At 48.7% G+C, this 24,241-nt stretch overlaps 1 protein-coding gene across 2 annotated transcripts in view; it reads right to left on the reverse strand.

Moving 5' to 3' along the window:
- Positions 1-24,241, reverse strand: part of LOXHD1 (lipoxygenase homology PLAT domains 1) — a 191,928-nt gene that overhangs the window by 81,417 nt on the left and 86,270 nt on the right. For both annotated transcript variants that reach the window (XM_081561528.1, XM_081561527.1), the window contains exons 13-20: positions 23,580-23,734; positions 21,893-22,053; positions 17,682-17,758; positions 15,082-15,278; positions 12,380-12,572; positions 6,078-6,238; positions 3,147-3,618; positions 2,551-2,705 (exon numbers count right to left, since the gene is read on the reverse strand). In XM_081561528.1, the coding sequence (XP_081417654.1) occupies positions 2,551-2,705; positions 3,147-3,618; positions 6,078-6,238; positions 12,380-12,572; positions 15,082-15,278; positions 17,682-17,758; positions 21,893-22,053; positions 23,580-23,734 (1,571 nt within the window). The remainder of the gene's footprint in view (positions 1-2,550; positions 2,706-3,146; positions 3,619-6,077; positions 6,239-12,379; positions 12,573-15,081; positions 15,279-17,681; positions 17,759-21,892; positions 22,054-23,579; positions 23,735-24,241) is intronic.

The raw sequence follows: 24,241 nt of genomic DNA on the forward strand, positions 1-24,241 counted from the left end.
TTAGTTTCAGGTGTACAACATAGTGGTCCAATATTTTTATACATTATGAAATGATGACCACTTAAAGATCAATTATCATCCATCACCATACAGAGTCATTACAACATTATTGACTGTATTCCCTACGTGTACATTACATCCCTGAGACTTATTTATTTTATTGCTGGAAGTCTCCACCTCTTCATTTCTTTCACCTACTGCACTACTGTCTTTTCACCTGCCCTTGCCAGCGGGGTCTTCTCACTTTCACTGTGTCCTGGAAGGTGGAGGAAGGTAGGAGGGTGATAGAAGTGACCATGAGAGAGGGGTAGGGAAAATGGGTTGACTGAAAGCCCACATTTGTATTGTGGGGTGTGTGTGTGTGTGTGTGTGTGTGTAGGACCTGTTGCTTGCATGTGTGCAGACACTACATGCTGTGTATGTACATATGTGCATAAACTCCTTTAACCACAAATTCTGATTAAGTACCTATTATGAGTCAAAGTGCAAATCCAAAGTGATTGACAGGATGTAAAGTGTAAGACCTAGATTGCTCACCATTCAAGTGGGAAGAGAGACCACTAGGGAAGCCTTATATGATACCAGTGTACGTATATGATACCAGTGTACGTAGATGATACCGGTGTATGTATATGATACCAGTGTATGTATATGCACTGGAAGAAACAGATGACACCAGGACCAGAGAAGTGAACCAGATAAGTGAATGAGATCTTCTTGACTATAACTTTTAAACTACTTATTGAAAAGCATTCCAAGTTTACAGAAAATTTGCAGAAACAGTGCCATGAAATTTTGTATACCCTTAGATCTTGCTTTCTCTCTCACTCTCTCTTGCCCTTTCTCTATTTTTTGCCTGAATTATTTGAAAGTATTTGGCAGATGTCATGATCCTCTACTTTTGAATTCTTCAGCATGGGTTTTCTAAGAGTAACATTTTCATATAATCCCAGTGCTTGCATGCACAGTAACAAGTCATGTCAGATTCTTTGCGATCCTATGGACTGTAGCCCGCCAGGCTCCTCTGTCCATGGGATTCTCCAGGCAAGAATACTAGAGTGGGTTGCCATGCTCTCTTCCAGGGGATCTTCCCAATCCAGGGATTGAACCTGTGTCTCCTGAAGTTCCTGCATTGTAGGTGGACTCTTTACCACTGACCCACCAAGGAAGCCCATATAATGACAGTACAATTACCAAATTCAGAAAACAAAGTCAACACAATATTATTTAACATATAGTCTATGTTCAAATTTCATCAGTTGTACCAATTATATCCTCTGCAGCAATTTTCTTCCAATTCTAGTCATCACAGTGGCTGCAAGTTTTAAAGGAAACACAGAAATAAATCCTGATCCTCAAGTCATGGGAAGGTGGTGTTGAAGAAAAAGGCAGGGGACACCCAAAATAGATCAAGCAATAAGCCCAGAAGTATTTTTAATAGATTTGTACATTTCTGGTTCTCTCTGTTGATGAGGGAAGCTGGCTTTGGGATGCTGGCAGAGATGGGACATGAGAGACAGTCTTCTAGCCAGCTGCTGCTGCTGCTAAGTTGCTTCAGTCGTGTCCGACTCTGTGCGACCCCATAGACGGCAGCACACCAGGCTCCACCATCCCTGGGATTCTCCAGGCAAGAACACTGGAGTGGGTCGCCATTTCCTTCTCCAGTGCATGAAAGTGAAAAGTGAAAGTGAAGTCACTCAGTCACATCCAACTCCTAGCGACCCCATGGACTGCAGCCTACCAGGCTCCTCTGTCCATGGGATTTTCCAGGCAAGAGTACTGGAGTGGGTTGTCATTGCCTTCTCCCTTGTAGCCAGAGGACCCTGTAAAATCTCAAGGGACAAGAATGACAGTTGCATTTTTCCATGCTTTTCCTACTATACCTGGAAGGAGAGGGGCCTGCATTTCTCTAAATGCTCAAATGCTGTCGTGGCATCACTGCCTCAGGATGTAGGCCAAGCTTCTCGGCTGTCACTCAAGGCTCTCGCGCCCCCACCCCTTCAGCTGTTTACATCAAGCTTCTCAGAGGCAGCCCCCACCATGGCCTGGCAGTAGCCACAGCAGAGTGAGAAGACCCACCATCCAGTGTCCTCCAACTGGCCTTCGGCACTGCCACCCCACACCTCCCTCATGTGGTCCCATCTTCAGGGAACACCTCTCACTGTCATCTTCAGATCAACACCATACTCCTCCACCATGGCCCAGCTCACATGCCTCCTTCCCTCCAAGTTTCCTCCAAAGCCCCATCTTCTGGTCAGCATTTCCTCCCTGAACCCCAACTCAACACCTGAGGGTCTGGTACCCATGCCACCTCCAGTTAGTTCCTGGGCGCTTCCTGGCACCAGATCCCACCTGTGCCGTTCTTTATATCCCCTCCACAAAGCCCCGGTGCTTATGGATGAGGCACTTCCATTCTACCTGGCTGGACTGAACAGGGCACAGCGCTGGACACAGCAGTTGCTGTGCAGGCTGGGCCTGCCTTGGGAATCACCAGAGGGCTCCCTCCATCTGGAACCCACCTGCCCCCACCCTGGGGAGCCCACACCCTACCTGTCCCTGCTCAAACTTGTTGGACTTGTCTGACTTCTTCAGGGGCCGCTCGCCGGTGTCCCCGTATTCCTCCCCGTAGATGGTCAGGAAGACGTTGGCATCAGTGCCAGCCTTGGGCACATTCCCCGTGATCACCTGTACCTCGTAGGTGTTGGCTGGGGGACACAGAAAGGCACAGTGCTGAGGACGCCTGGGCCTCGGGGTGGACATCCAGCCAGACGGTGGGAGCCAGAAAGACCTCGGGGTACACCCACATCTACACCAATGTTGAGGCAAACCGGTTCCTCCTCCCTACCCAAGACTTCCCTTCATCATGAAGCCCAAGAGGCTGAGAGTTCTGGCAGGGCGCTGGTCCTCAGCAACCCTCCTACTGATGTCCCCACGATGAGTCACCGCGAGTTATACCAGGGCTCCTCCCAAGAGTCTCAGGGCAAGGGCAATGCCAGCCCCAGCAAAGAATGGTCCGTGGTGCCATTTCAGCACAGCCCAGGTCAGGAGAGCCATGGGGGGGCCCCACCTGCAAGGAGAGCTGGGCATCCTTCCCTCTCTGCACACCTCCCACCCTGGGGGGCTATGTGACCCCTCCTCAGGCTTACGCTCAGGACCCTCTTGGCCCGTGGGCACCAGCTCCACCACCAGTTCGTTGTCCTCCTTGCCCCGGGCCAGCCAGCGGTGGGCATCGAACTTGTACTCCTGGATCACCTCCTGCATCCCGGGCTCCAGCTCCTCCTCTTCTTCCTCCTCGGTCTCCTCCTCCTCTTCCTCGGATGAGGACTCCTCCTCAGACGAGGACTCCTCCTCCTCCTCCTCATCGCTGCCCTCCTCCTCCTCCTTCTTCTTCTTTTTCTTCTTCCTCTGCAGCCTAGCCTTCAGACGTTCCTTCCTGAGCAGCTGCCGCAGCCTGTCCTTCTCCTTCTGCCTGCGCGCCTCCTCCTCGGGTGTGAGGTCCTCCTCCCGCACCGCCAGGTGCCGCAGCCACACGGTGTCCACGTACCAGCTGGGGCTGAAGCCCTCGCCCGTGTGGCCCAGCCGGATCTTGAAGACCTGGCCCACGTTCGCCGCCTCCAGCTGCACGAAGTGTGGGGGGCATCGGCTTGAGGGGGGCCCTCGGCATCCTTCCCGCGGGGCCCCACGGAGCCGCCGGAGCGAGATGCTGGGGCCTCTGAGTCAAAGCTGCCCCCACGCCTCCTCTCCCGCCCCCTCCCAAGTCTTGTTTCCCTGCTGGACCCCTCTCCACCCAAACCAATGTCTTCTGAACCCCCGATACAGTGGGTCAAGGTGGCCTCCTTCTCTCTCTCTTTCTCATTCTCCACTTTACACACACACACACACACACACACACACACACACACACACACACACACACTCGGCACATCACACTCACTCCTATTTTTCTTATTTCTGTATCTTTGTTCCCTCCTGCAGAATGCCTTTATTCCCTCCTCTGCCTCTAACTAAACCTATTCATTCCAGTTCCTGAGCTTTATTATTATCTTTTTTTTTCTTTAGTGTTGTGCCTTTCTGTGCTCTCTTTCCAAGCGCTTTTTTTTCCCCAGCACTAATCATATAGAACTTTTCCAAGAAGCGAAAAAAAAAAACATGTTGTTTGTCAAAGACAGAAGTCTCACCCATGCCCTCAAGAGGCCCCAGCCCCACCCCACCACACACACACCAGGCTTTCCCCTCCCTGAGCACTCAGGGGGTCCCGGAGGTTGGGAAGGTCTCGGCCTAGCCAGGATGCCCTCTCTGCCCACGGGCACTACTGTCTGTGCGCTCAGCTCTCTCCCGCCCTGGGCCTAGCACACAGCCGACTCCAAGGGCAGGGATTTAGCTCTGCTTCAGAGGACTGGGTCCTCGGGACGCCACCTTCCACTCTGGTCTGAGCCTAACATCAAGGGGAGATATGGCCCCGGCTCAGGGGACGGCTCCCGTGGAGTCCCTGCTGGCCGGGCCACTCCCAGGGCTCCCTGTGCTGACGGGCCCTTGTCTGGGGGGGGTGACACTCCTCACAGCCCAGTCCCACCAGTTCTCCACCTGCCTGCTGAGGAGACTGAGGCCTGGGGCTGTCCCATGAGCTGTTTAGTGTCCCCCCAACTGGAGCTCAGACCTGCAGGAGAGTTCAGGTCTCCTGACTCCTTGTTCATGAAGCCACAGTGTAGCCAGAAGCACCTCTGTGAGAAAATTAGTAGCCAAAATGGAGGCCAGGATCCCCTGAAAGAGGAATGTATTCTCAGCTTTGTAGGGATGGGCTCTGGATATGGTAAGCTTCTTCTTCAGCACATTCCAGTTGTTCCTGGTCACAGCACCTTCGCAGTCTGGCTCACTTGCCATCTCTCTCCCCTCATCTCCTCCTCTCCAGGATTTTCCAGGTCACAGCACCCTCACAGTCTGGCTCACTTGCCATCTCTGCTCCCCCATCAACCTGCCCAGCTATGAATGCAGCCACCACCACACCCAGCCACACAGTCCACTCACATCCAGAAGACGCTCTGCTCCTAACACCTCCGTGACTGGTCACAGTTTCCTAAGTACTTTCCCTGACATTGACCATTTTAATCCTTCCAAGGGCTGTGAAGCAGGCCAGGGAGTTACTGTAAAACTAGGCTTGAGCTGATGAAGAAGCTGAGGCTCAGGGAAGTGAACCGCTCAGGCCTCCGCACTCTCAGCAGTGTCAGGAGAGGGTTGGACTCCAGGAGGCCTCCTCCATTGCTGACATTCCAGACACCCGTGACCCTGGCCCAACTCAGCCAGGACTCTCTCTGCTGGGCACTGGGTTAGGACTCTTTGCTGAGGGCCAAGCTGCTTGTGTGGCACACATGCAGAGCAGCCAGCATGAACATGCTACTGCAGAACAGATCTGCAGACGTACACATATGCACACATGCACAAAAAACATTCACGTGCCCTTTAAAAGGCACCACCCTGGGTCCTCGTCTCCTGCCAACAGCATGCTCACATTCTCATCCCTTTTTCTCTGCTATTCAAAGGGAAGTGAGGTGGTCTGGGGCACTCAGAACAGAGCCACAAGACCCTGAGCCTCCCAGTATCCTGGTTGGGAGGCATGGCGCTACTCTTAGGCTGAGTGAGCTGTAAAATCAGAGGCCAAGGCTGGAAATGAATGTGGTGACCAAGGCCCTAGCACCGTATTTTGCTAAATTAGAATCGACCCTCCAGCCGTTCTCAGAATTGGCAGCACATTAGCATCACTGGTACAGATTTTAGAAACATATCCCAATATTCTTGCCTGGAAAATTCTATGGACAGAAGAGCCTGATGGGCTACAGTCCTTGGGGTCACAAAGAGTCGGACACAACTGAGCATACACGTACACACCCACAGAAAACATATCCGACCATAGAGGTTCTCATTTAATTGATCCAGGTGTAGAATAGGCAGCACTAGTTTCTTAAAGCTCCTTAGGTGATTCTAATAAGAAGCCAAGGCTGAGAACTAACCCCTCTGTTTTCAGACATATGCCAAGCCCTCTCTTGGCACCCCTCCACCACCATGGCTTTACCCCCACACACCTGGAATGTGTCCTTGGACGCCCGTTCAAACACCTTCGAGCGGCTGGAGAGGAAGAGCACTTCTGTCTTGCCTTCCTTGCCATAAATCTGCATGAATACCCGGGCAGTGGTGCTTGCTCCGCCTACATCCCCCGTCCAAACCTCAACCTCGTAGTGGATCACTGGGTGGGCACACGGAGGAGAAGCAGGACATTTAGTAATAGCAACAACAGTAATAATAGTTACAAAGCAAACATTTCCCAAACCTATGCCATGTGTCTGCTGCTTCTTAGGCATTATCTCATCCCATCCTCCCATCACTATCATAAGCAGTATTATTGCCATTTTGCAGATTGACAAACTGAGGCTTCGAGGACTTGAGTAGGTGGTGGAAATGGCAAACCTAAGCAATCAAACTGCAAAGCTCAGTTCTGCTCTGTGCCACATGTGCCCTCTGGAACCAGGAATGAGGTCAGTACACCAGCTGGCACCCTCTGCTGTGTGCCTACCCCTGGGCAGACACTGTGGGGCAGAAAGAAGCAAAAGGCTCTGTGTTTGTCCTTTTCCCTTATTTTCAGTAAAGGATGATGGTCGAAATGATCATCTTCATTTAAATATAGGCATCTTTCAGATGATACCAACAGAGCTACACAGAAAGAATTTGTCTCTATGTTGAAGAAATACTGTCAAGTTGTTGCTGCTGCTAAGTCACTTCAGTCGTGTCTGACTCTGTGCGTCCGCATAGATGGCAGCCCACCAGGCTCCGCCGTCCCTGGGATTCTCCAGGCAAGAGTACTGGAGTGGGGTGCCATTGCCTTAAGAGGGTGGAAATGTGCTATAAGTATTCACCATTAGAAGGCGCTTCCTATAGGAGAGCAAAATGTCTCCAAGAACTATGGGACCATATTTTTTTTTTTTAATAAATTTATTTATTTTAGTTGGGGGCTAATTACTTTACAATATTGTAGTGGTTTTTGCCATACATTGACATGAATCAGCCATGGGTTTACATGCGTTCCCCATCCTGAACCCCCCTCCCACCTCCCTCCCCATCCCATCCCTCTGGGTCATCCCATTGCCCCAGCTCTGAGCATTTGTCTCATGCATCAAACCTGGAATGGTGTTCTGTTTCACATATGATAATATACATGTTTCAATGCTATTCTCTCAGAATGTCCCACCCTCACCTCCCTCAGAGTCCGTAAGACTGTTCTATGCATCTGTGTCTCTTATTCTGTCTCGCATATAGGGTTATCGTTACCGTCTTTCAAATTCCATATATATGCATTAGTATACTGTATTGGTGTTTTTCTTTCTGGCTTACTTCACTCTGTATAATGGGCTCCAGTTTCATCCATCTCAATAGAACTGATTCAAATGTATTCTTTTTAATGGCTGAGTAATATTCCATTGTGTATATGTACCACAGCTTCCTTATCCATTCGTCTGCTGATGGACATCTAGGTTGCTTCCATGTCCTGGCTATTGTAAACAGTGCTGCGATGAACATTGGGGTACATGCATCTCTTTCAATTCTGGTTTCCTCGGTGTGTATGCCCAGCAGTGGGATTGCTGGGTCGTATGGCAGTTCTATTCCCAGTTTTTTAAGGAATCTCCACACTGTTCTCCATAGTGGCTGTACTAGTTTGCATTCCCACCAACAGTGTAAGAGGGTTACCTTTTCTCCACACCCTCTCCAGCATTTATTGCTTGTAGACTTTGGGACCATATATTTTTTTCTAACTGGCTATTACAAGACTTGTCCTCTGAGCAATGCTGTAAGGTGAAATCATAATTTTTTCAAGTTAACACTTATTTTCAATAAGATAAGGGGTCTCCCATTACCACAGCAATGTGAGAAATTGGTGGCTGAAACCAAGGGGACTGGCTGAGAGCCGGAAGAAGTTGAACTAGAGAAACGGCTCTAGCTGGGGGTGAGGTTGGGCAAGTTGATGGACAGGAAGGAGACCCAGTAAAAGCCAGCATTCTTACTGGAGAGAACCCCAGTCTCTGGAGCCTCTCTCCTGTTTCAACAGCAACCAGGATTAAACAAAATTAGGAGAGATAAAAATTAGTATGCGGAGAACAAGAGCCAGCTGTTAGAAATGAACATGTGGTAGCTGAAATAAAATATTCCAAAGAAAGGGTAAAGTCAAGGACAGCACTGAAGAACAAAAAGGAAAATTCCCAAGAACAAAATGATGGAAAGATAAGAAAATCAGAGGAAGCTTAACAAATTTCAGTTCTAAAGAAAACTGCAGACACAGAGAGTTGGAAATTGTCAAAGAAATAAATACAAAAAAAAAAAGGTCCCAGAGCTAAAAAAACACTTCTAAATTCAAGGAGCTCTTGGGTTCCCAGAAGATGGGATGAAACCAAAATCACAAAAGACGCTGAAGACATCATGAAATTTCAGAATGCCAGGGATAAAAATAGGATCTTGCAGGTTTTAGAAAGAAAAAAACCCCGAAGGTTTGGGTAGCAGAATGGCATCAGATTTCCCAACTGTAACCCCAGGAGCCAGAAGGTGGTAGGAAAATCCCTTATAAACTCTAAGAGAAAATGAGTTCTAGATCAGAATTCTCTAACAAGCCAAATTATGGATCAATGGTGAGAGTAGACCAGAGACATTTGCACACATTCAAATTCTCCATTGCAGTGGACAATGAATCAAAAAAGAGGAAGACATGAAATTCAGAAAACAGGAGATCTAACCTAGAAGAGAAAGACTGGAATGTCCAAAAGATGGTAGAAAGGAGGTCTCAAAAGGAAAGCTTCATTGCAGCCCAGAGAACAAGACAAGAGTTTCCCTTGTGACAGGAGTTGGGGAGAAGGAAGTAGAGTTCCTGTCGGATTTGAACATATGAAAAGAACTTTAATTCTGTTGGAGAGATGGAGATAAGATGGTGTTACGGAATAGCTGTGTCCTCCCAAAATTCATATGTTGAAATCCTAACCCCTAGTATCTCAGAATGTGACAGCATTTGGAGACAGGGCCTTCATAGAGGTGATTAAGTTTAAATGAGGCCATTAAGGTGGGTCCCAATCCAATATGACTGCTGTCCTTGTAAGGAGAGACTGGGACACAGGCATGCCCATGCTCACAGGAAGACTTTGTGAGGCACAGTGAGAGGGTGGCCTTCTGCAAGCTCAGAAGATAGATCACAGAAGAAACCCAACTTGCTGACTCTTCAGCTTAGATTTGCAGCCTCCAGAACTGGGAGAAAACAAAGTTTTGTTGCTTAGGCCACTTAGTCTGTGGTAATTTTTTATGGTAGCCCTAGCAGACTAATACAGATAGGTGGGTATACAGACGGATATATTGAAAACTCTACTAATGAATAAATGAGATTATTATTAACTCCAGAAAAAACAAGTTGTATAAAAAATGAAACATAATTGTTATGAGTAGGTATCTCAGCAGTGAATAATATTTGCATGGTTATAACAATGTAAAAATCAAATATTGTTTATTGAAGGTTGGAGGGAGGGGATATATGTGTGTGTGCATGAATGTACATGTGTGTGTGTTAAAAAAGCTAAATCCTCCTATTTCATAGTAGGGAGTTAATAGTTAATGTCTATGACCAGCAAATTTGGAAAACTCAGCAGTGGCCACAGGACTGAAAAAAGTCAGTTTTCATTCCAATGCCAAAGAAGGGCAATGCCAAAGAATGTTCAAACTACCCCACAATTGCCCTCATTTCACATGCTAGCCAAGTAAAGCTCAAAATTCTCCAAGCAAGGCTTCAACAGTACGTGAACTGAGAACTTCCAGATGTTCGAGCTGGATTTAGAAAAGGCAGAGGAACAATAGATCAAATTGCCAACATCTGCTGGATCATCAAAAAAGCCAGAGAGTTCCAGAAAAATATCTACTTCTGCTTCATTGACTACGCCAAAGCCTTTGACTGTGTGGATCACAACAAACTGTGGAAAATTCTTAAAGACACGGGAATACCAGACCTCCTTACCTGCTTCCTGAGACACCTGTATGTAGGTCAAGAAGCAACAGTTAGAACCATACATAGAACAATGAACTGGTTCAAAATTGGGAAAGGAGTACATCAAGGCTGTATATTGTCACCCTGCTTATTTAACATATGCAGAGTATATCATGGGGAAAGCTGTGGTGGATGAAGCACAAACCTGATCAAGATTGCCAGGAGAAATGTCAATAACCTCAGATATGCAGATGACATCACCCGTATAGTAGAAAGTAAAGAGGAACTAGAGCGTCTCTTGAAAGTGAAAGAGGACAGTGAATAAACTGGCTTAAATCTCAACATTCAAAAAACGAAGATCATGGCATCTGGTCCCATCATTTCATGGCAAATATATGGGGAAACAATGGAAACAGTGATAGACTGGGCTCCAAAATCACTGCAGATGGTGATTGCAGCCATGAAATTAAAAGACGTTTGCTCCTTGGAAGAAAAGCTATGACCAACCTAGACAGCATATTAAAAAGCAGAGACATAGCTTTGCCAACAAAGGTCCATCTAGTCAAAGCTGTGTTTTTTCCAGTAATCATGTATGGATGTGAGAGTTGGACTATAAAGAAAGCTGAGTGCCAAAGAATTGATGCTTTTGAACTGTGGTGTTGGAGAAGATTCTTGAGAGTCCCTTGGACTGCAAGGAGATCAATCCAGTCAATCTTAAAGGAAATCAGTCCTGAATATTCATTGGAAGGACTGATGCTGAAGTTGAAGCTCTAATACTTTGGCCACCTGGTGTGAAGAGCTGACTCATTAGAAAAGACCCTGATGCTGGGAAAGACTGAAGGCAGGAGGAGAAGGGGATGACAGAGGATGAGATGGTTGGATGGCATCACCAACTCAGTGGACCTGAGTCTGAACAGCCTCCAGGAGATGGTGAAGAACAGGGAGGCCTGGCAAGCTGCAGTCCATGGGGTCACAAAGAGTCGGACAGGACTGAGCGGCTGAACAACAACTAAATGACAAAAAAAAAATCAAGCAACTGACAAGTATATTACTGAAAATATGGAGATAGATTTCTGAAGAAAAAGCTAAAGTTATTAAAAATGTGTTACCTCTGAAGAAGGGGGGTGGGTTGGAGAAAGAAGTAGGTAAAGGAACTGCTGCTTTTTTAATCTTTATCTTGTAGTACCTATATTGTGCTGTGCTTAGTCACTCAGTCCCGTCTGACTCTTTGCAACCCCATGGGCTGTAGCCCACCAGGCTCTTCTGTCCATGGGGATTTTCCAGGCAAGAATACTGGAGTGGGTTGCCATTCCCTTCTCCAGGGGATCTTCCCGACCCAGAGATCGAACCTGGGTCTCTTGCATTGCAGGCAGATTCTTTACCGTCTGAGCCAACAGGGAAGCCCAGTGCCTGTATTGCTCTGATGGAAATCAAGTTTTAACTCATAAAAAGAGGGAAGGATTTGATTCTGCACACTAGCAGGTACCGTTACAAAGCCTGTGTATGTGACACAGTCCTCAAAGGATTTACAGGTTACATGGGGAGAGAGGATGGACACAATGAGAAGACATGAGGCTTTCTGGAAGAAGCAGTGAGTTCATAGTGGGTTCCTTCTCAGAGCAGCTTCCTGTGGCAGTGAGTCTCGGACAGCTGCTTTCAGGATAGGCACAGAAATTTCAGAGGTGAGGGAAGGGACATTGTACCAATGATCCTCTAGATAACCTCCTGTTTCTTTAACCCCTACTTAATCGATGGCTCTCACGTCATGTGCAATATGTGGCCAGATCACCTTGAATTTCATCTCCACTCAGAGAGGTCATCACCTTTTCCATATAGTTCCCTTTTTTCCCATGCTGTGGCTAATCCCTTATCTTGCTTCCTTTTCTTCCTAGCTCTTACTTGACATTATGCTATGTATTGATATTTTGTCTCCCATCATGGAGCGTGAAGTCCATGAGGACAAGACTTTGGTCTGTTTTGCTCACGATTGTCTCTACAAAGCCTAGGGCAGTGTCGGCACAGAGAAACAGTCAACGTACACATACTGAATAAATGAAAGAATAAACAGCTTATCTCTTCACTAGTCTCCCCAGGGGCAAAACTATTTCTCGAGCTCCTCTTGTACTCAAGGCCAAGAAGGTATATTTCTCAATAAAGTCATCTGCTACCTTTCTCCCAGAAAACAATGGTTCATCCACTGAGTCCTCAGGTTCCCCATCTGTAGAAGGAGACCCCTTTCCCTCCCAGAACCCTACCAGGGTCAGCTGGAAGCTTCCCACTTTGAGACAAGACCCAGGTGGCTCACAATCCCTCCTCCTTCCCCGCTGCCCCATCCCATAGGGAAGAGTGTTGACAGTCCCATCACAGCTGCCTCCATACATTTCTGGATGTCCACCACCTCGCTGGGGTAGAGCTCCACCTCCAGGCGCCCGTCAGCCTGGTCCTTGTCCAGCCAGCGGTTGGCAGGGAAGGTGTATTGCTTGCCTTGGCGGGGCACGCGAATCTGGACACTCCCCAGGAACCAACTGGCATGTATGCCCGTGCTGTCGTGCCCGATCACCAGCCGGTTGATCTGCAAGTAAACACGCGATACATGTGAGCAAGGAGCCTGTGTAGAAGCCTCCATCCCTCCATCCCTATGCCCGCAAAACACTAGGGCAAGCGGCTCCCCTCAGCCCAGTCTCCAGCTCTTCAGGAGGTGCAGGCTCAGCAGGAAGGGCTGGGTCCCAGGCCGGCCTGCCCTCAACCAGCCAGGAGACCAGCGCCCCACCTCTCCAGCCTGGAGCCTCTGTCCTTTTGTCTTTAGTTCAGCCCACCTCCCAGGGACGTGGTGAGAAGCAAGTGGGGGGACATGTGTGAGCAGAACTTTGAAAGCTCCAGTACGTACTGAATGCTAGTCAGTGGACTTCCTAAGAATGTGGTGGCTGCACAAGAAAGCAAACATTCAAAATATTAACCATCAGCTTCTGGTGGCCGTGTTGGTGATTTGGCTTTGTGTTGTCTTACATCATACACAGTTGTTTTGCATGTTTTCTTTGGCACACCCATCCTATAGGTGACAATATGCAGACAACCTTTTGGGGCTCTGTCATTGTGTCCAGTGTCTCTTCTCACTCTCAGAACTAAAGTGTATTTTTCTTAATAACACTATAGTTCAGTTGCTTTGCTATTTTATATTTTATATTAATCTTTGCCCACAGATAACATAGATGAACACATAAATGTTCACGTTACCATCTTTAAATGTACCTCGCTCTTCAGTGTTCAAATGACGTTTATGGTTTGTTTGTTTGTTTTTGAAATGCCGTATTCAGGCCAATTCTAACATCAGACGGAATTCTCAGATGGCCTTTGAGATCCCTTCCAGCTCCCTAGATTCTTTCTGTGGTGGTTTGGAGGGGTGGTACTAGTTGTGAGTCTGTTGCTCAAAGGCCAGATTTAGAAAATTGTCCCTGGAAGCCTTGCTAATGGAAACACTATCACAGCTGAGTGCCTGGAGCCGAGTCCCCTGGAATCCAGCTACATCTACAGACACAGTCTGAGAGCCTTTAGGGTGTGGGCCAAGGAGCACGGGAGAGCTTCGTCGTCTTTCTGTGGTGCTGGCACTGTGACAGAGGAAAGACAGGAACAGGTGTTTTCTGCCTGATGTGACAGAAAATGCCACGAAGGCAGGGATCATCTGTCAGTCCCATAATGGCCAGCAACTGACGTGGGCAATCGTTCAGTCACTCAGGCTGGTGCATACTGAGTACATACTACGTGCATGTGGGTGTTGCTAACATGTTAATGCTAATAACAATCCCACTGGAATCCTTTTCAGTAGTAATGAGAAAACTGAAGCAAACAGAGATGACGTTACTTGCACACGGCAGGTGAGTGGGAACGCTGGGCCTCAGACCAGGCAGTCGGGAGCCCAAGCCTACACTCCCAAACTTTGGGCCACATTGCTTGTTGAGGGGGTTTCAGAAACACAAGAAGGGCCCAAACGCCCTTCCCCACCCCTCGGATGTCTCATTTATCTGCTGGCTGCTGCCAGAAATCCTTAGTTAAGAAAACAGCATTTCAGTCTACAATGATTAATTCAGCTTACAATGTAAAGACAGCTTGATCAAGGAAAATCTTGATTGAAGCTCCTTGCCTTCAAGATGTAAATGACTGACATGAAATCATTCCCCAGAGCACCTGAAATCAGGTGAGGATCACCAAGAGAGGAGGGGTCGGCAAAGGGGAGTTTGTAACCCTCTCAGTTTCCACAAGCCACCCTGAGAGGGGCAGGTGGTAACACGAAGCCCTGCTCAGACACTTTTAGAAAAGTTTCCAGCACTTGAGTGCAGGCAGTCAGACCCACACTTCTCCAGGTGATGCTTAGACAGTACAGTCAGCCGGAGAGGTGATGGTGGGGAGCCATCCCTTATCTAAGGCAAATCTCAGGCGGGGCTTGGGAGTTCACACTGAAGCAGGCTTTCTGGGCGTCACTGTGACACACGTGCCAGTTTGGAACTGGGAAGCATTTTCAGCCCCTCTTTACAGCTCTCCCTCCTTCCTCCTTTCTCCTTCCTCCTTCCTCCTTCCCTGCACACCAGTGTCTAGGACCCAGGTCCCTCTGGTCCTGGCTTCGGAGGTAAAGGAAACACCAGACTAAGAACATGAGTTCCAGCCCCAGAGAGAGTCTGGAAGCTTGACCACATACCTCCTGCTCCTCTCAGTCATAGCTGGAAAACAATGGACTGCGCTAACCAAGTGGGCACTTTTCCCCTTCAAATGGGTTCACCTGTGTGTACGTGAGAGTGTGTGTGTGTGTGTGTGCATGTATATGTGTGTGTGAGTGTGTGTATGTGCGTGTATGCAAGTGTGTGTGGGGGTGAGTATGTGTGAGTATACAAGTGTGTGTGTGCGAGTATGTGTATATGTGTGTGTGCATGTATGTGTGTACATGAATGTGTGTCTGTGTATGTGTGCGCGCATGTGTGTGTATATATGTGAGTGTGTGTACACAAGTGTGTGTGTGTGCACCCATGTGCACACACACACACAGGGAAATAGGTAAGACACCTTCACACAGTCCTGGGAAAGAGACTTACAGTTCCAATGTTGAGGGTCTCCAGGGTGAACTCATCCACTCGGCTACGTTCAAAATAGTCTTTCAGGTTGTTGTCAGAGACAAGAAGAACTTGTTTAATGGTGTCAGATTTGTCCCCATAGAGCTTGATGTAGACTCTGGAATCTGTGCTGGCCCCAGGGACATCCCCCGTCTTCAAGCTGATGTGATAGCGAAAGTCTGGACAGTCCAGGGCAGGAGGCGGGAAGGGAGGCGTTAATGCAGGTGAGCTACAGGGAGCTCGGGGCAGGAGGTTGATGGCCAGGGCTGGATGCTCAGCTGGGGTTTGGGGGCCCAGGCTCTTGCTCTCCTCACATAGCCCTGAGACTGGGGTGGGGTGATGGTGCTCCTACCATCTTTTGGAGTCCCCTCATCTCAAAATCAGAATTCTGATTCCTGCTTCATCTGCCCCATAGGGTGTGAATATGCTGAGAACAGGAAGGCATGCAAAGAATACTAAAATGTAAGAGACGAGGATTTAAAGCAAATATGCATTCAATTTCTCGTCCAATGGATGAAGAAACCAAGGCAAAGGGAGCCTCTCCCTCCCGGCAGACAGTATATAGCACGTTACCTACATGGTGTTAGTGCTGAGTGTTCTGACCTCAGTTTTACAGGTGAGGAATCTGAGCCTCAGAAGATGATGTTTTTGGCTCAAGATGGCAACAGTTCAGAAGGAGCCAGCCTAGCATTAAACACTAGGCAGTCATCCTTAAGCATAATACTAGTCCTTAAATTTGAGAGTGGTGTTTTTACACAATCATTTAAGAAAGTAAGCTTGTATTCATTTTTTTAAAATTGAGAAATGGAAGCTGAGTTTTATCAAATAACATTTCTGGCATGATATTGAAATAATCACAATTGCTTTCACTGAACTATTATGTATTAAGGTTTACATATTAGAGTAAAATAGTTGGAGATATTAAAAAAAAGAGTGAGCTATGTGTAAATCCCTAATGTGAACCCAGAGGTCTTGTTCTCACCCGAAATGCCATGCTGATGTTACTCTATCTTATGACCCAGAAAGGTCTGTGTCACCTGTCCACAAAGGAGGATAAAAGACAAGGCCTAGGACAGTCTGAGCCATGAGCCCAAGTCCGATAGGCTTATTCCAGGGCGTGTGTCTTGGGAATGAGAAGGGAAGCACTGAAAAGGCAAGTGATGCTAGTTCCAAGGCCTGCGGTTCACAGCCGTCTCAGGGCCTTCTGGCGCTGGCAAGAAAGACTCGGAGAGAGGCAGCTAAGCACATCTCTCAGGTGACAATCCTGCAGACCAGTCAGGCCCTGGAGGAGGCCAGACCTGCGGGTCTAGTCCAGGTCAGCTCCCCAGGCACAACTGTGGGCACTGAGGAGGTGGCTTCTGTCCTTGCTGTAAAGATATAGCAAGACCTGAGAAAAAGACCGCTTCCTTATACCATTTTCATCTAAATCCTTTCAAAAGCTCTGGCTTGGGGAAGAGGGAGCCTGAAGGACCCTGTCCCTGTGGAACAGCGGGGCTTGCTGGAGTGGGAAGGACAGGCAGGAAGACAGAGACGCCTGGGAGCTGGGCCCAGCTCCACTGCTAACTGCAGACCTGGCTATCCTAGGGGCTCCCCTTGCCACAAGCATGAGACTTGTGTCCAATGGAGGCATTTTTTCATCTTAAGAACTGTTCCAGCTCTTAAATTCTGTAATTCAGTGTTCTCAGAATGCAGAATTCCAACTTTGCAATTTGCTATCTGACCTCAGGAAGATATTTAGCTCCACCAGATCTGGGTCCCCCCGACAAATGGGCATAACAACATTAGCTCTGCCAACTGCCGGGCTTCTTGCTGGGCTCACATGAGATTAAAAGTGATAAATATGAGGTCTTAGGGGCTTCCCTGGTGGCTCAGATGGTAAAGAATCTGCTTGCAGTGAAAGAGACTCAGTTTCAATCCCTGGGTCAGGAAGATCCCTTAGGGAAGGAAATGGCAACCCATTCCAATACTCTTGCCTGGAGAATTCCATGGACATAGTAGTGTGGCAGGCTACAGTCCATGGGGTCTCAAAGAGTCAGACACGGCTGGGCAATTAACAGTTTTATGAAGCCTTAGAAAAGAAACCAGGTGTTGGTATTATTGAGGATTCTGGATATATTTCTTTTAAATTTTGTCTAACACCCGTGAACGAACCAAAGTTCTTGAAGAAATACCACCAGTAAGGAAAATTGTAAGACCTCTAGGATAATTCTCAGCATTGAAAAAAAAGGTCCTCCTTGTACAGCCCCTTCCAAACCTGTTTATCCTCTCCAGGTCTTAAATGACAGGTACCCACCCTGGGGCCAAGCAGCATTAGCCAACATTACTGCCCTTGTTACTCTCATCAACAGAAGCCCACAGGTGTCCAGAGCCCCACATCCAGGGCTGTAAAGAGGCTGTGCACAGCTCAGACAGAGGGTTCCAGATCCTCTCTCAGAGCCTCTTCTTCCCCACCCTCCGCAGTGCTGCCTTCATGGAGTGAAGTGAAGAGTGTGGACTGTGTGCATTCTCCAAGGGCTGGTTTCTAGGTAGCCAGGGAAGTCCTGCCCAGGCCACACCCACCACCTGTCCTCTGGGCCACTTACTCTTCAGTGTCGCGTTGCTGTCGCTGGGCAGCAACTCTCGGACCAACTGCCCATCATCCTTATCCTTGTCCAGCCACCTGTGGGCAAATGAGGGCCATTAGCTCTCTGACTGGGGCAGCCCGACAACCCACTATCACACAATTCATGCAGAGCCACCGGGAGGCCAGAGCTCTGAACTCAGCAAAGGAAAATGGTTCTGCCAGAGCTCAGAAGAAAGGATCTCAACCCAGAATGGGAGGAAGGGCTGCCCTGTGGAGGTGATAACTGGATAAAACTGGGAGGGTGATGAGAAGTTAACCAGGAGAGGAGGGAGGTGCATTTAGAGCGAACAATATGCTGGGACAGAGCAGAGCCTCCAGGAGCAGACGGAAGGCAAGTGTGGAATGGAATGGAGCGAGCAAATGTTGCAGGATTGGCAGATGAGGCTGGAGAAGGGGCAGGGTCCCTTGATGTGGAACCTCAGTCATCATGGTAAAAAGTCTGTTCTATAAGCCAAGAACACCTGTGTCATTATCATAAAAAAAAAACCACCTCTTTTTCTAAAAGTTCATCATGTGCATGGCACTGTGCTGAGGGCTCTGCGGTGGGGGGAAAGCAGAAAAGATACACTATGATGAATAAAGACAGCCCAAGCCCTAGAGAACCTGCAGTCTAGTTAAGGAGACAGGACATAGAATAAATACTAATTTTATTGGATAAATAACTCTTTCTTAGACATCACTTAACTAGCTTATTTTTATAATCATCTGTCTATACGTTGGTATTACCCACTTGTTCAGTCACTAAGTTATGTCTGACTCTTTGTGACTCCATCACCCACTAGACAATGAAATTTTTGAGGACAGTGTCCCCATCACACCTAGTCCAAGGCTAGGCATTTGGAAGAGTCCAAAAATCCTTGAGTGACCTAATGATTGGGACTGACATATGTACACTATTGATACTATGTATTAAAGTGGTAACTAGTGAGAACCTACTGTCTAGCTCAGGGAACTCAACTCAGTGCTCTATGGTGACCTTAATGAGAAGGAAATACAAAAAAAAGGGGATATATATATATATATTTCACTTTGCTGTACAGTAGAAACTAACACAACATTGTAAAGCAACTACGCTCCAATAAAAATTAATTTAAAAGAAAAGAAGAAGACAGGACAGACTGGCCAAGGTACTGGATGGAGACCAAGACAACGATGGGTGTTGGACCAAATCAAGTGCAACAGAAATTTAGAGAAATGAGAAAGGCTCATGTGAAGAGGCTCTGATCTGACACCTCAAGGATGAATGAGATTTGCCAACAAGGAGAAGCTGGGTCTGCACCCTGAAGGGAGGGGGCTTGATGGCTATGACTCATCAGTGCATTGGAGTGGGCCACGGTAGATGCCAGCAGGAAAGACATTGGACCAATTTGCCTGCAAAGCACTGTTTCCACTGAGCACAGAATCCCAGCCTGAGAAATCAGACAGTTGTGCAAATAGGAGTTATCCAGGCCCCAGTACTCAAGATGGTCTGTGATACTGGGTTGATGGCAATAGCAGAGACGTTCTCAATGTTCTCCAAGGCAACAGGGAAACCAAGATACTTGCTTCTTGTCCAGGGTGTCACCCCATTTGTCTGTGTCTTGGTGCTTATCTTTGCAGTCACTCCTATTATACTCCCAAGAGGGAGGCAACTCCTGGCCACAGAACGTATCAAAGAAAGCCAAGGCACTGCCTCCTCTCCAGCTCTCCTGACGTGGAGCTCAGGCTTCCCTAAACCATGGTCCACTCTACCAATACACTGCCCCCTCTCCCCCTGGGTCAATGCAGGTGACGTTGTGGTCTCTCCCATCCCTCTCTCAAGCCCTCCCTCCCCAAACACATGATCTCTAGGACCTTGCTATCAGTTGGCTGTTAGCTAGCATCAACTACAACATGTAAAATAGATAAGCAACAAGAATCTACTGTATAACACTAGGAACTATATTCAGTAACCTATAATGGAAAATAATCTGAAATAATATAACTGAATCACTGCTCTACACCTGAAATTGACACAGTGTTTTAAATCAACTATACTTCAATTAAGAAAAAATTAGCTGACCACTAAGTTGTCATGCTTCCCATGAGCTTTCACGCTGTGAATCTAAGACACGAAGATACAAACTCTTGGCTTTGATGACAGGAAGGGAGAGACTTGGGGGAGTGAGCAGTGCTGGTTAGAGCTCCTCAATCAACCTCTGATTGTCCTGCTGAGGTCACTGCAGCATCTCCCACAGACCTGGAGACCGTTCTGGTGCAGCCGTGGCCAAGTACTCATGGGGACGAACCGGGAGGATGGACCACCATCCTCATCCCTCCTCACCACTGCAAAGTCCCATCGCTCTCCCTTGTTGCCCTCTAACACTTCTCCATTCCCAGGCCCTCCCCAGCAGCAAAGGAAACCATGATTTGTTGTTTCAGTTTCCACCTAAATACTTGCAGGGTATTAACACATATTTCCAAATATAGCCGCTTTCTTTCAGCTTCAGACACTTCAGCCCAGTTTCAGCGTGAGACGTTGTGAAATAGATAAGCCAGTCTGCTGGAGCTTTTATTATTCTTTCCCTGGGCTCACAAAAGTGTGCAAGTATGCACACACGTGTACACACATATACACACTCACCCATGAACACACACATCTACCATAGCTAAGATGTTCACCGCTCCCTGATCCTGGCAGAGAAGTTCTGACAGCAAATGCCATCACCACACCCCTCAGCAAGATAGAAGAATCTGTTTTCTAAAAAATGTGTGCGCTCAAGTATTTGGGGGCAAGGAAGGCCCTGGCGTGTGTCAGGGGCTTCAGCTCCTAGTCAGCCGTAAAATGGGCAGCAGCAGCAGCAGCATCACCTGTGTCATCAGCAGACTTGGCTCCTTTCAAAGTTCAACTGGATTTCACCCTCACAATCTCCATAAGACACTTGCTGGTCAGGAAGGCGCAGAAGACTGGAGAAGTCAAGAGCTTTGCCCAAAGTCACACAGCAGGTGGGTGGCCAGATTCCTGGCCCCTGGACCATGCACGTGGCAATGCAGGCAGTGTGGACACTCAGACTTCTCCCTCGTCCCCTTTTCGGGTTCCTCCCTCCTCCTCCTCACCTCTCCCAGGGCTCAGACCTCATTTTCTCATCCACACTCTTTCTGAGGATCCCCTCCATTTTCCTGACTTAAATCCGATCTCTCTGCTCTCATGTACTGAATCTATTTCTCAAGGCCTGACTCTGCCTACGTAATGCAGAAGCACCTCAAAACCAACATGGCCCCACTGGACCTACAGAGTCCACCCATCTCCACCCCTCAGCCCTTCCTCCCCAGGGCCCTATTTCAGGAGAGTGTGAGACTTCTTCCCACCTGCTGAAGGCAGAGACCTCTCTCCTCTCTTTTAAAGGCAGGTCCTACGAACTCCACCCCAGGATCCACCTGTGGTGTAGTCCTTTCCCCCACCTTCACTGCCAGCACCTGGGCCCAGGCTGCCAACTTACAGGTTGAATTGTGTTCCCCTAAAAAGACCTGTTGAAGTCTTAGCCCTGGTACCTCAGAATATGACTTTATCAGGAGATAATCAAGTTAAAATGATATCATCAAGGTGGGCTCTCATCCAAATGGTGGAATCCTTACAAAAGTGGAAATCTGGACCCAGGGGCAGACACACACAGAGGGAAGACAAGGTGAAGACAGAGGGAGAAGATGGCCATCTACAAGCCCAGGGACCCTGCGGTGACCGCAAGCTGAGAGGCACGGAACAGACTCTGTTCAGAGCTCCTTCAGCCCTGCTGACACCTTGAGTTTGGACTTCTGGTCTCCAGCACGGTGAGATGTGGTGGAAGGCCATTCAAAAGGAAAAAAAACCCTTTAATTCGAAAGTTTAATTCAGCAGGTAATTAAGCCTCTGAGGCAACCCTCAGTTAATGTCTGAAGTTGTCACATTTTATTACGAAAAAATGCCAGCATTTTGGTACTTAATGGACACAGTAGCACCCCACGGGGACACCCGATACTGTGCTTCCATCATCTGTGAGTGGGGAGATGTGAGGCCTGGGTTTAAGTGCCACCAGCAGGACCGTCTCTGGTTTGCACTGATCACATCCTTAAGCCCTGAGATCGTTCCCAGGTCTGGGAGGAGGGCTGAGCCTTCCCCAAGCCAAGGCCTGTAGCCCGAGCTGGGGGAGACCGAAGCCGGCGGGCCTGGTATACCTGAGACACGGGAACTCCACGTTGTCGCTCTCAGTCTGCCCCTCCTCTCTCACCAGCACCCGCTCCAGGAACCAGCCACTGCCGCTGCCTTTGCCGTCGTGTCTGATCCTCACCCGCCTCACCTTCCGCATGGTGACAGACTCGACGGTGAACTCATCGGCCTACAGAGGAGACAGCAGGGCCAGATGGACGGTGGCTCCCCTGAGACCCAAACTCCAAGGAAAGGCACAGGCCCAGAAATCCTACAAGCCATGGCTGATGGGTTGGGCTATTGGTCTTTCCCAGGTGGGCCAGGAGCTACCCATAAAGAATAGGTTGCCCTCCACCCCAATTTCTCCCACTGGAACATCATCTGATGCCAAGTTCTCAGCAACCGAGATCTGCATTTCTTGGCTAAACAATGGCTATTCCCTGTGATCTCCTTTTAAAAGGCAAATCCCCCAGGAGGATTAACACATAAAGCTGTCATAAGTGACTAACCATTTATTGTGAATTCTTTCCTTGGCTAATCTCCTCTAGCGCTTTGCTGCAGAAAGACACTGGGCCCTTTTGAGAAAGGGAATGATTGGAGGAACCAGTGGTCTTGTTCATTTCAGTTTTTTCTCACAACGCAGCAGGGGCCATCAAGTCACCAAGTCTATAGGGGCATAGCCTGGGGACAGGAACTCGAGGGTGGGATTCACGGCAGGAGTCAGAAGATGTAGCAAGAAAAGAATGAGAAAGGATGGAAGGAGAGCTCCACTCACATTCCGGGACTTGCCCTGCCCTCGCCAAGGAAGGGGCAGCAGAGGAAGGAGAGGACCAAGACTTATCAAGTCTTCATCTGAAGTGCAACTTGGCCTCACAGTTTTGCAACCACACAGCTCTTTACAGAGGAGGGCATGGCAACTCACTCCAGTATTCTTGCCTGCAGAATCCCATGGACAGAGGAGCCTGCTGAGCTACAGTCCATAGGGTCACAACGAGTCAGACATGACTGAAGCGATTTAGCACACACACACACTGTGCTGCGGGCCAGATCTTTTAGGGCAGTATATCCAACATCCTGACAACAGCCATACACAGGTAGGCACCCTTCACCCACTTTAGAGGCTCAGGGAATGGAGTGACTGGCCCCAATCTGCCTGACTCTTTCCCTGCTGTTTCACACACCCTCCCCAGTAAACCCAGCTGATGGCTGGGGAAACCAAAGGAAACGCCCAGCACATGGGTCATGTGGCTGACAGGAGAACCTAGTTCTCCCACTTCCACGTTTAGTATCTTTCTTGGTTTTTCTCTTAAAAAAGGAAATGAACAAGCTGCCTCCAGTGGTCATGCCTAGTGGAGAAGGCAGTGTTCTCAAGCGGGCCCTCAGATGCCCCAGCTTCCTGCAGGCCTGGGATCTCCAGGTCACTGTATGGTGCCCAGCTTCCTTCGTTGCCTGCCCACCCTCGAAGTCCTCCTGCTCTGCCCTCTTCTCAAAGCTCAGGGGTGGGAAGAGCGTTGTGATCCCTTTAGGGTAGCTCTCCAGCTCCCAGTCCTAGGGGCCTGCTGGGTGTCAGGCATGTAGTTCCCGGTTCCCTCCCCCAGAGCCAGCCCCTCTGATGGCAGAGGCCCCAGTACCAGCGGGCAGCTCTACCTGGAGCAGAGAGGACCAAGGGAGAACGGGTGGGGCTGGGGTGGAGGGCGTCGCAACGCTGCAACTTACATTGCCCTTCTCAAACAGGTCGGCGTTGTTCCTGCAGTTATAGAGGAGCCGCTCCCCCGTGTCCCCCACGTCACCGTAAAGGCAGAGGCAGACGTTGGCATCCGTTCCCGCACCTTCGAGCTCCCCGGTGCACACAGTCACGCGGTACCGGGCCACTGGCAGGTAGAGAGGGGGAGACCACTGACTGCCAGCCCCCTGCTCCCAGTGCTGGCCCTGCTGCTCCCCACTTTTAAGCACTGCTTTCCATCCTCCATCCCGCTCTCATCCAGGCTGACCTTGCTCCTTCCCCCAGCTGCCTCAGGGCAATGAAGGGCCAGCTCAGCTGCGAATCTCCGTCCCAGACAGTTCAGAGCTTCCTGATCCTGGCTAATCATCAGAACCCCATGGGAAACTTTTATTAGAATTCTGATTCCTGGGCCCCGCCTCAGACTTCTCAAATCTTAGTTCTTGCCTAAAACTGCATTGTTCACAAGCTCCCCCAGGGGACTCTGGTGAAGCTGGCAGAGTTTGGGGACCACGGGTCTAATTCAAACATTTGGGCACTTGATTCCATTCCAGCCCAGTAGACTTTTTTTGCCTTAGGTTGTTCTCTAATTCATATGTGCCCTGTCTTCCTAAGAAAAGTAAGATAACTTTTCTTTTGAACAAGAACTGAGCCTCCT

Source organism: Giraffa tippelskirchi, chromosome 14, assembly GCF_054371585.1.
Source record: "Giraffa tippelskirchi isolate mGirTip1 chromosome 14, T2T-mGirTip1v1.2.pri, whole genome shotgun sequence".
In the NCBI taxonomy this organism is placed as follows: Eukaryota; Metazoa; Chordata; class Mammalia; order Artiodactyla; family Giraffidae; genus Giraffa; species Giraffa tippelskirchi.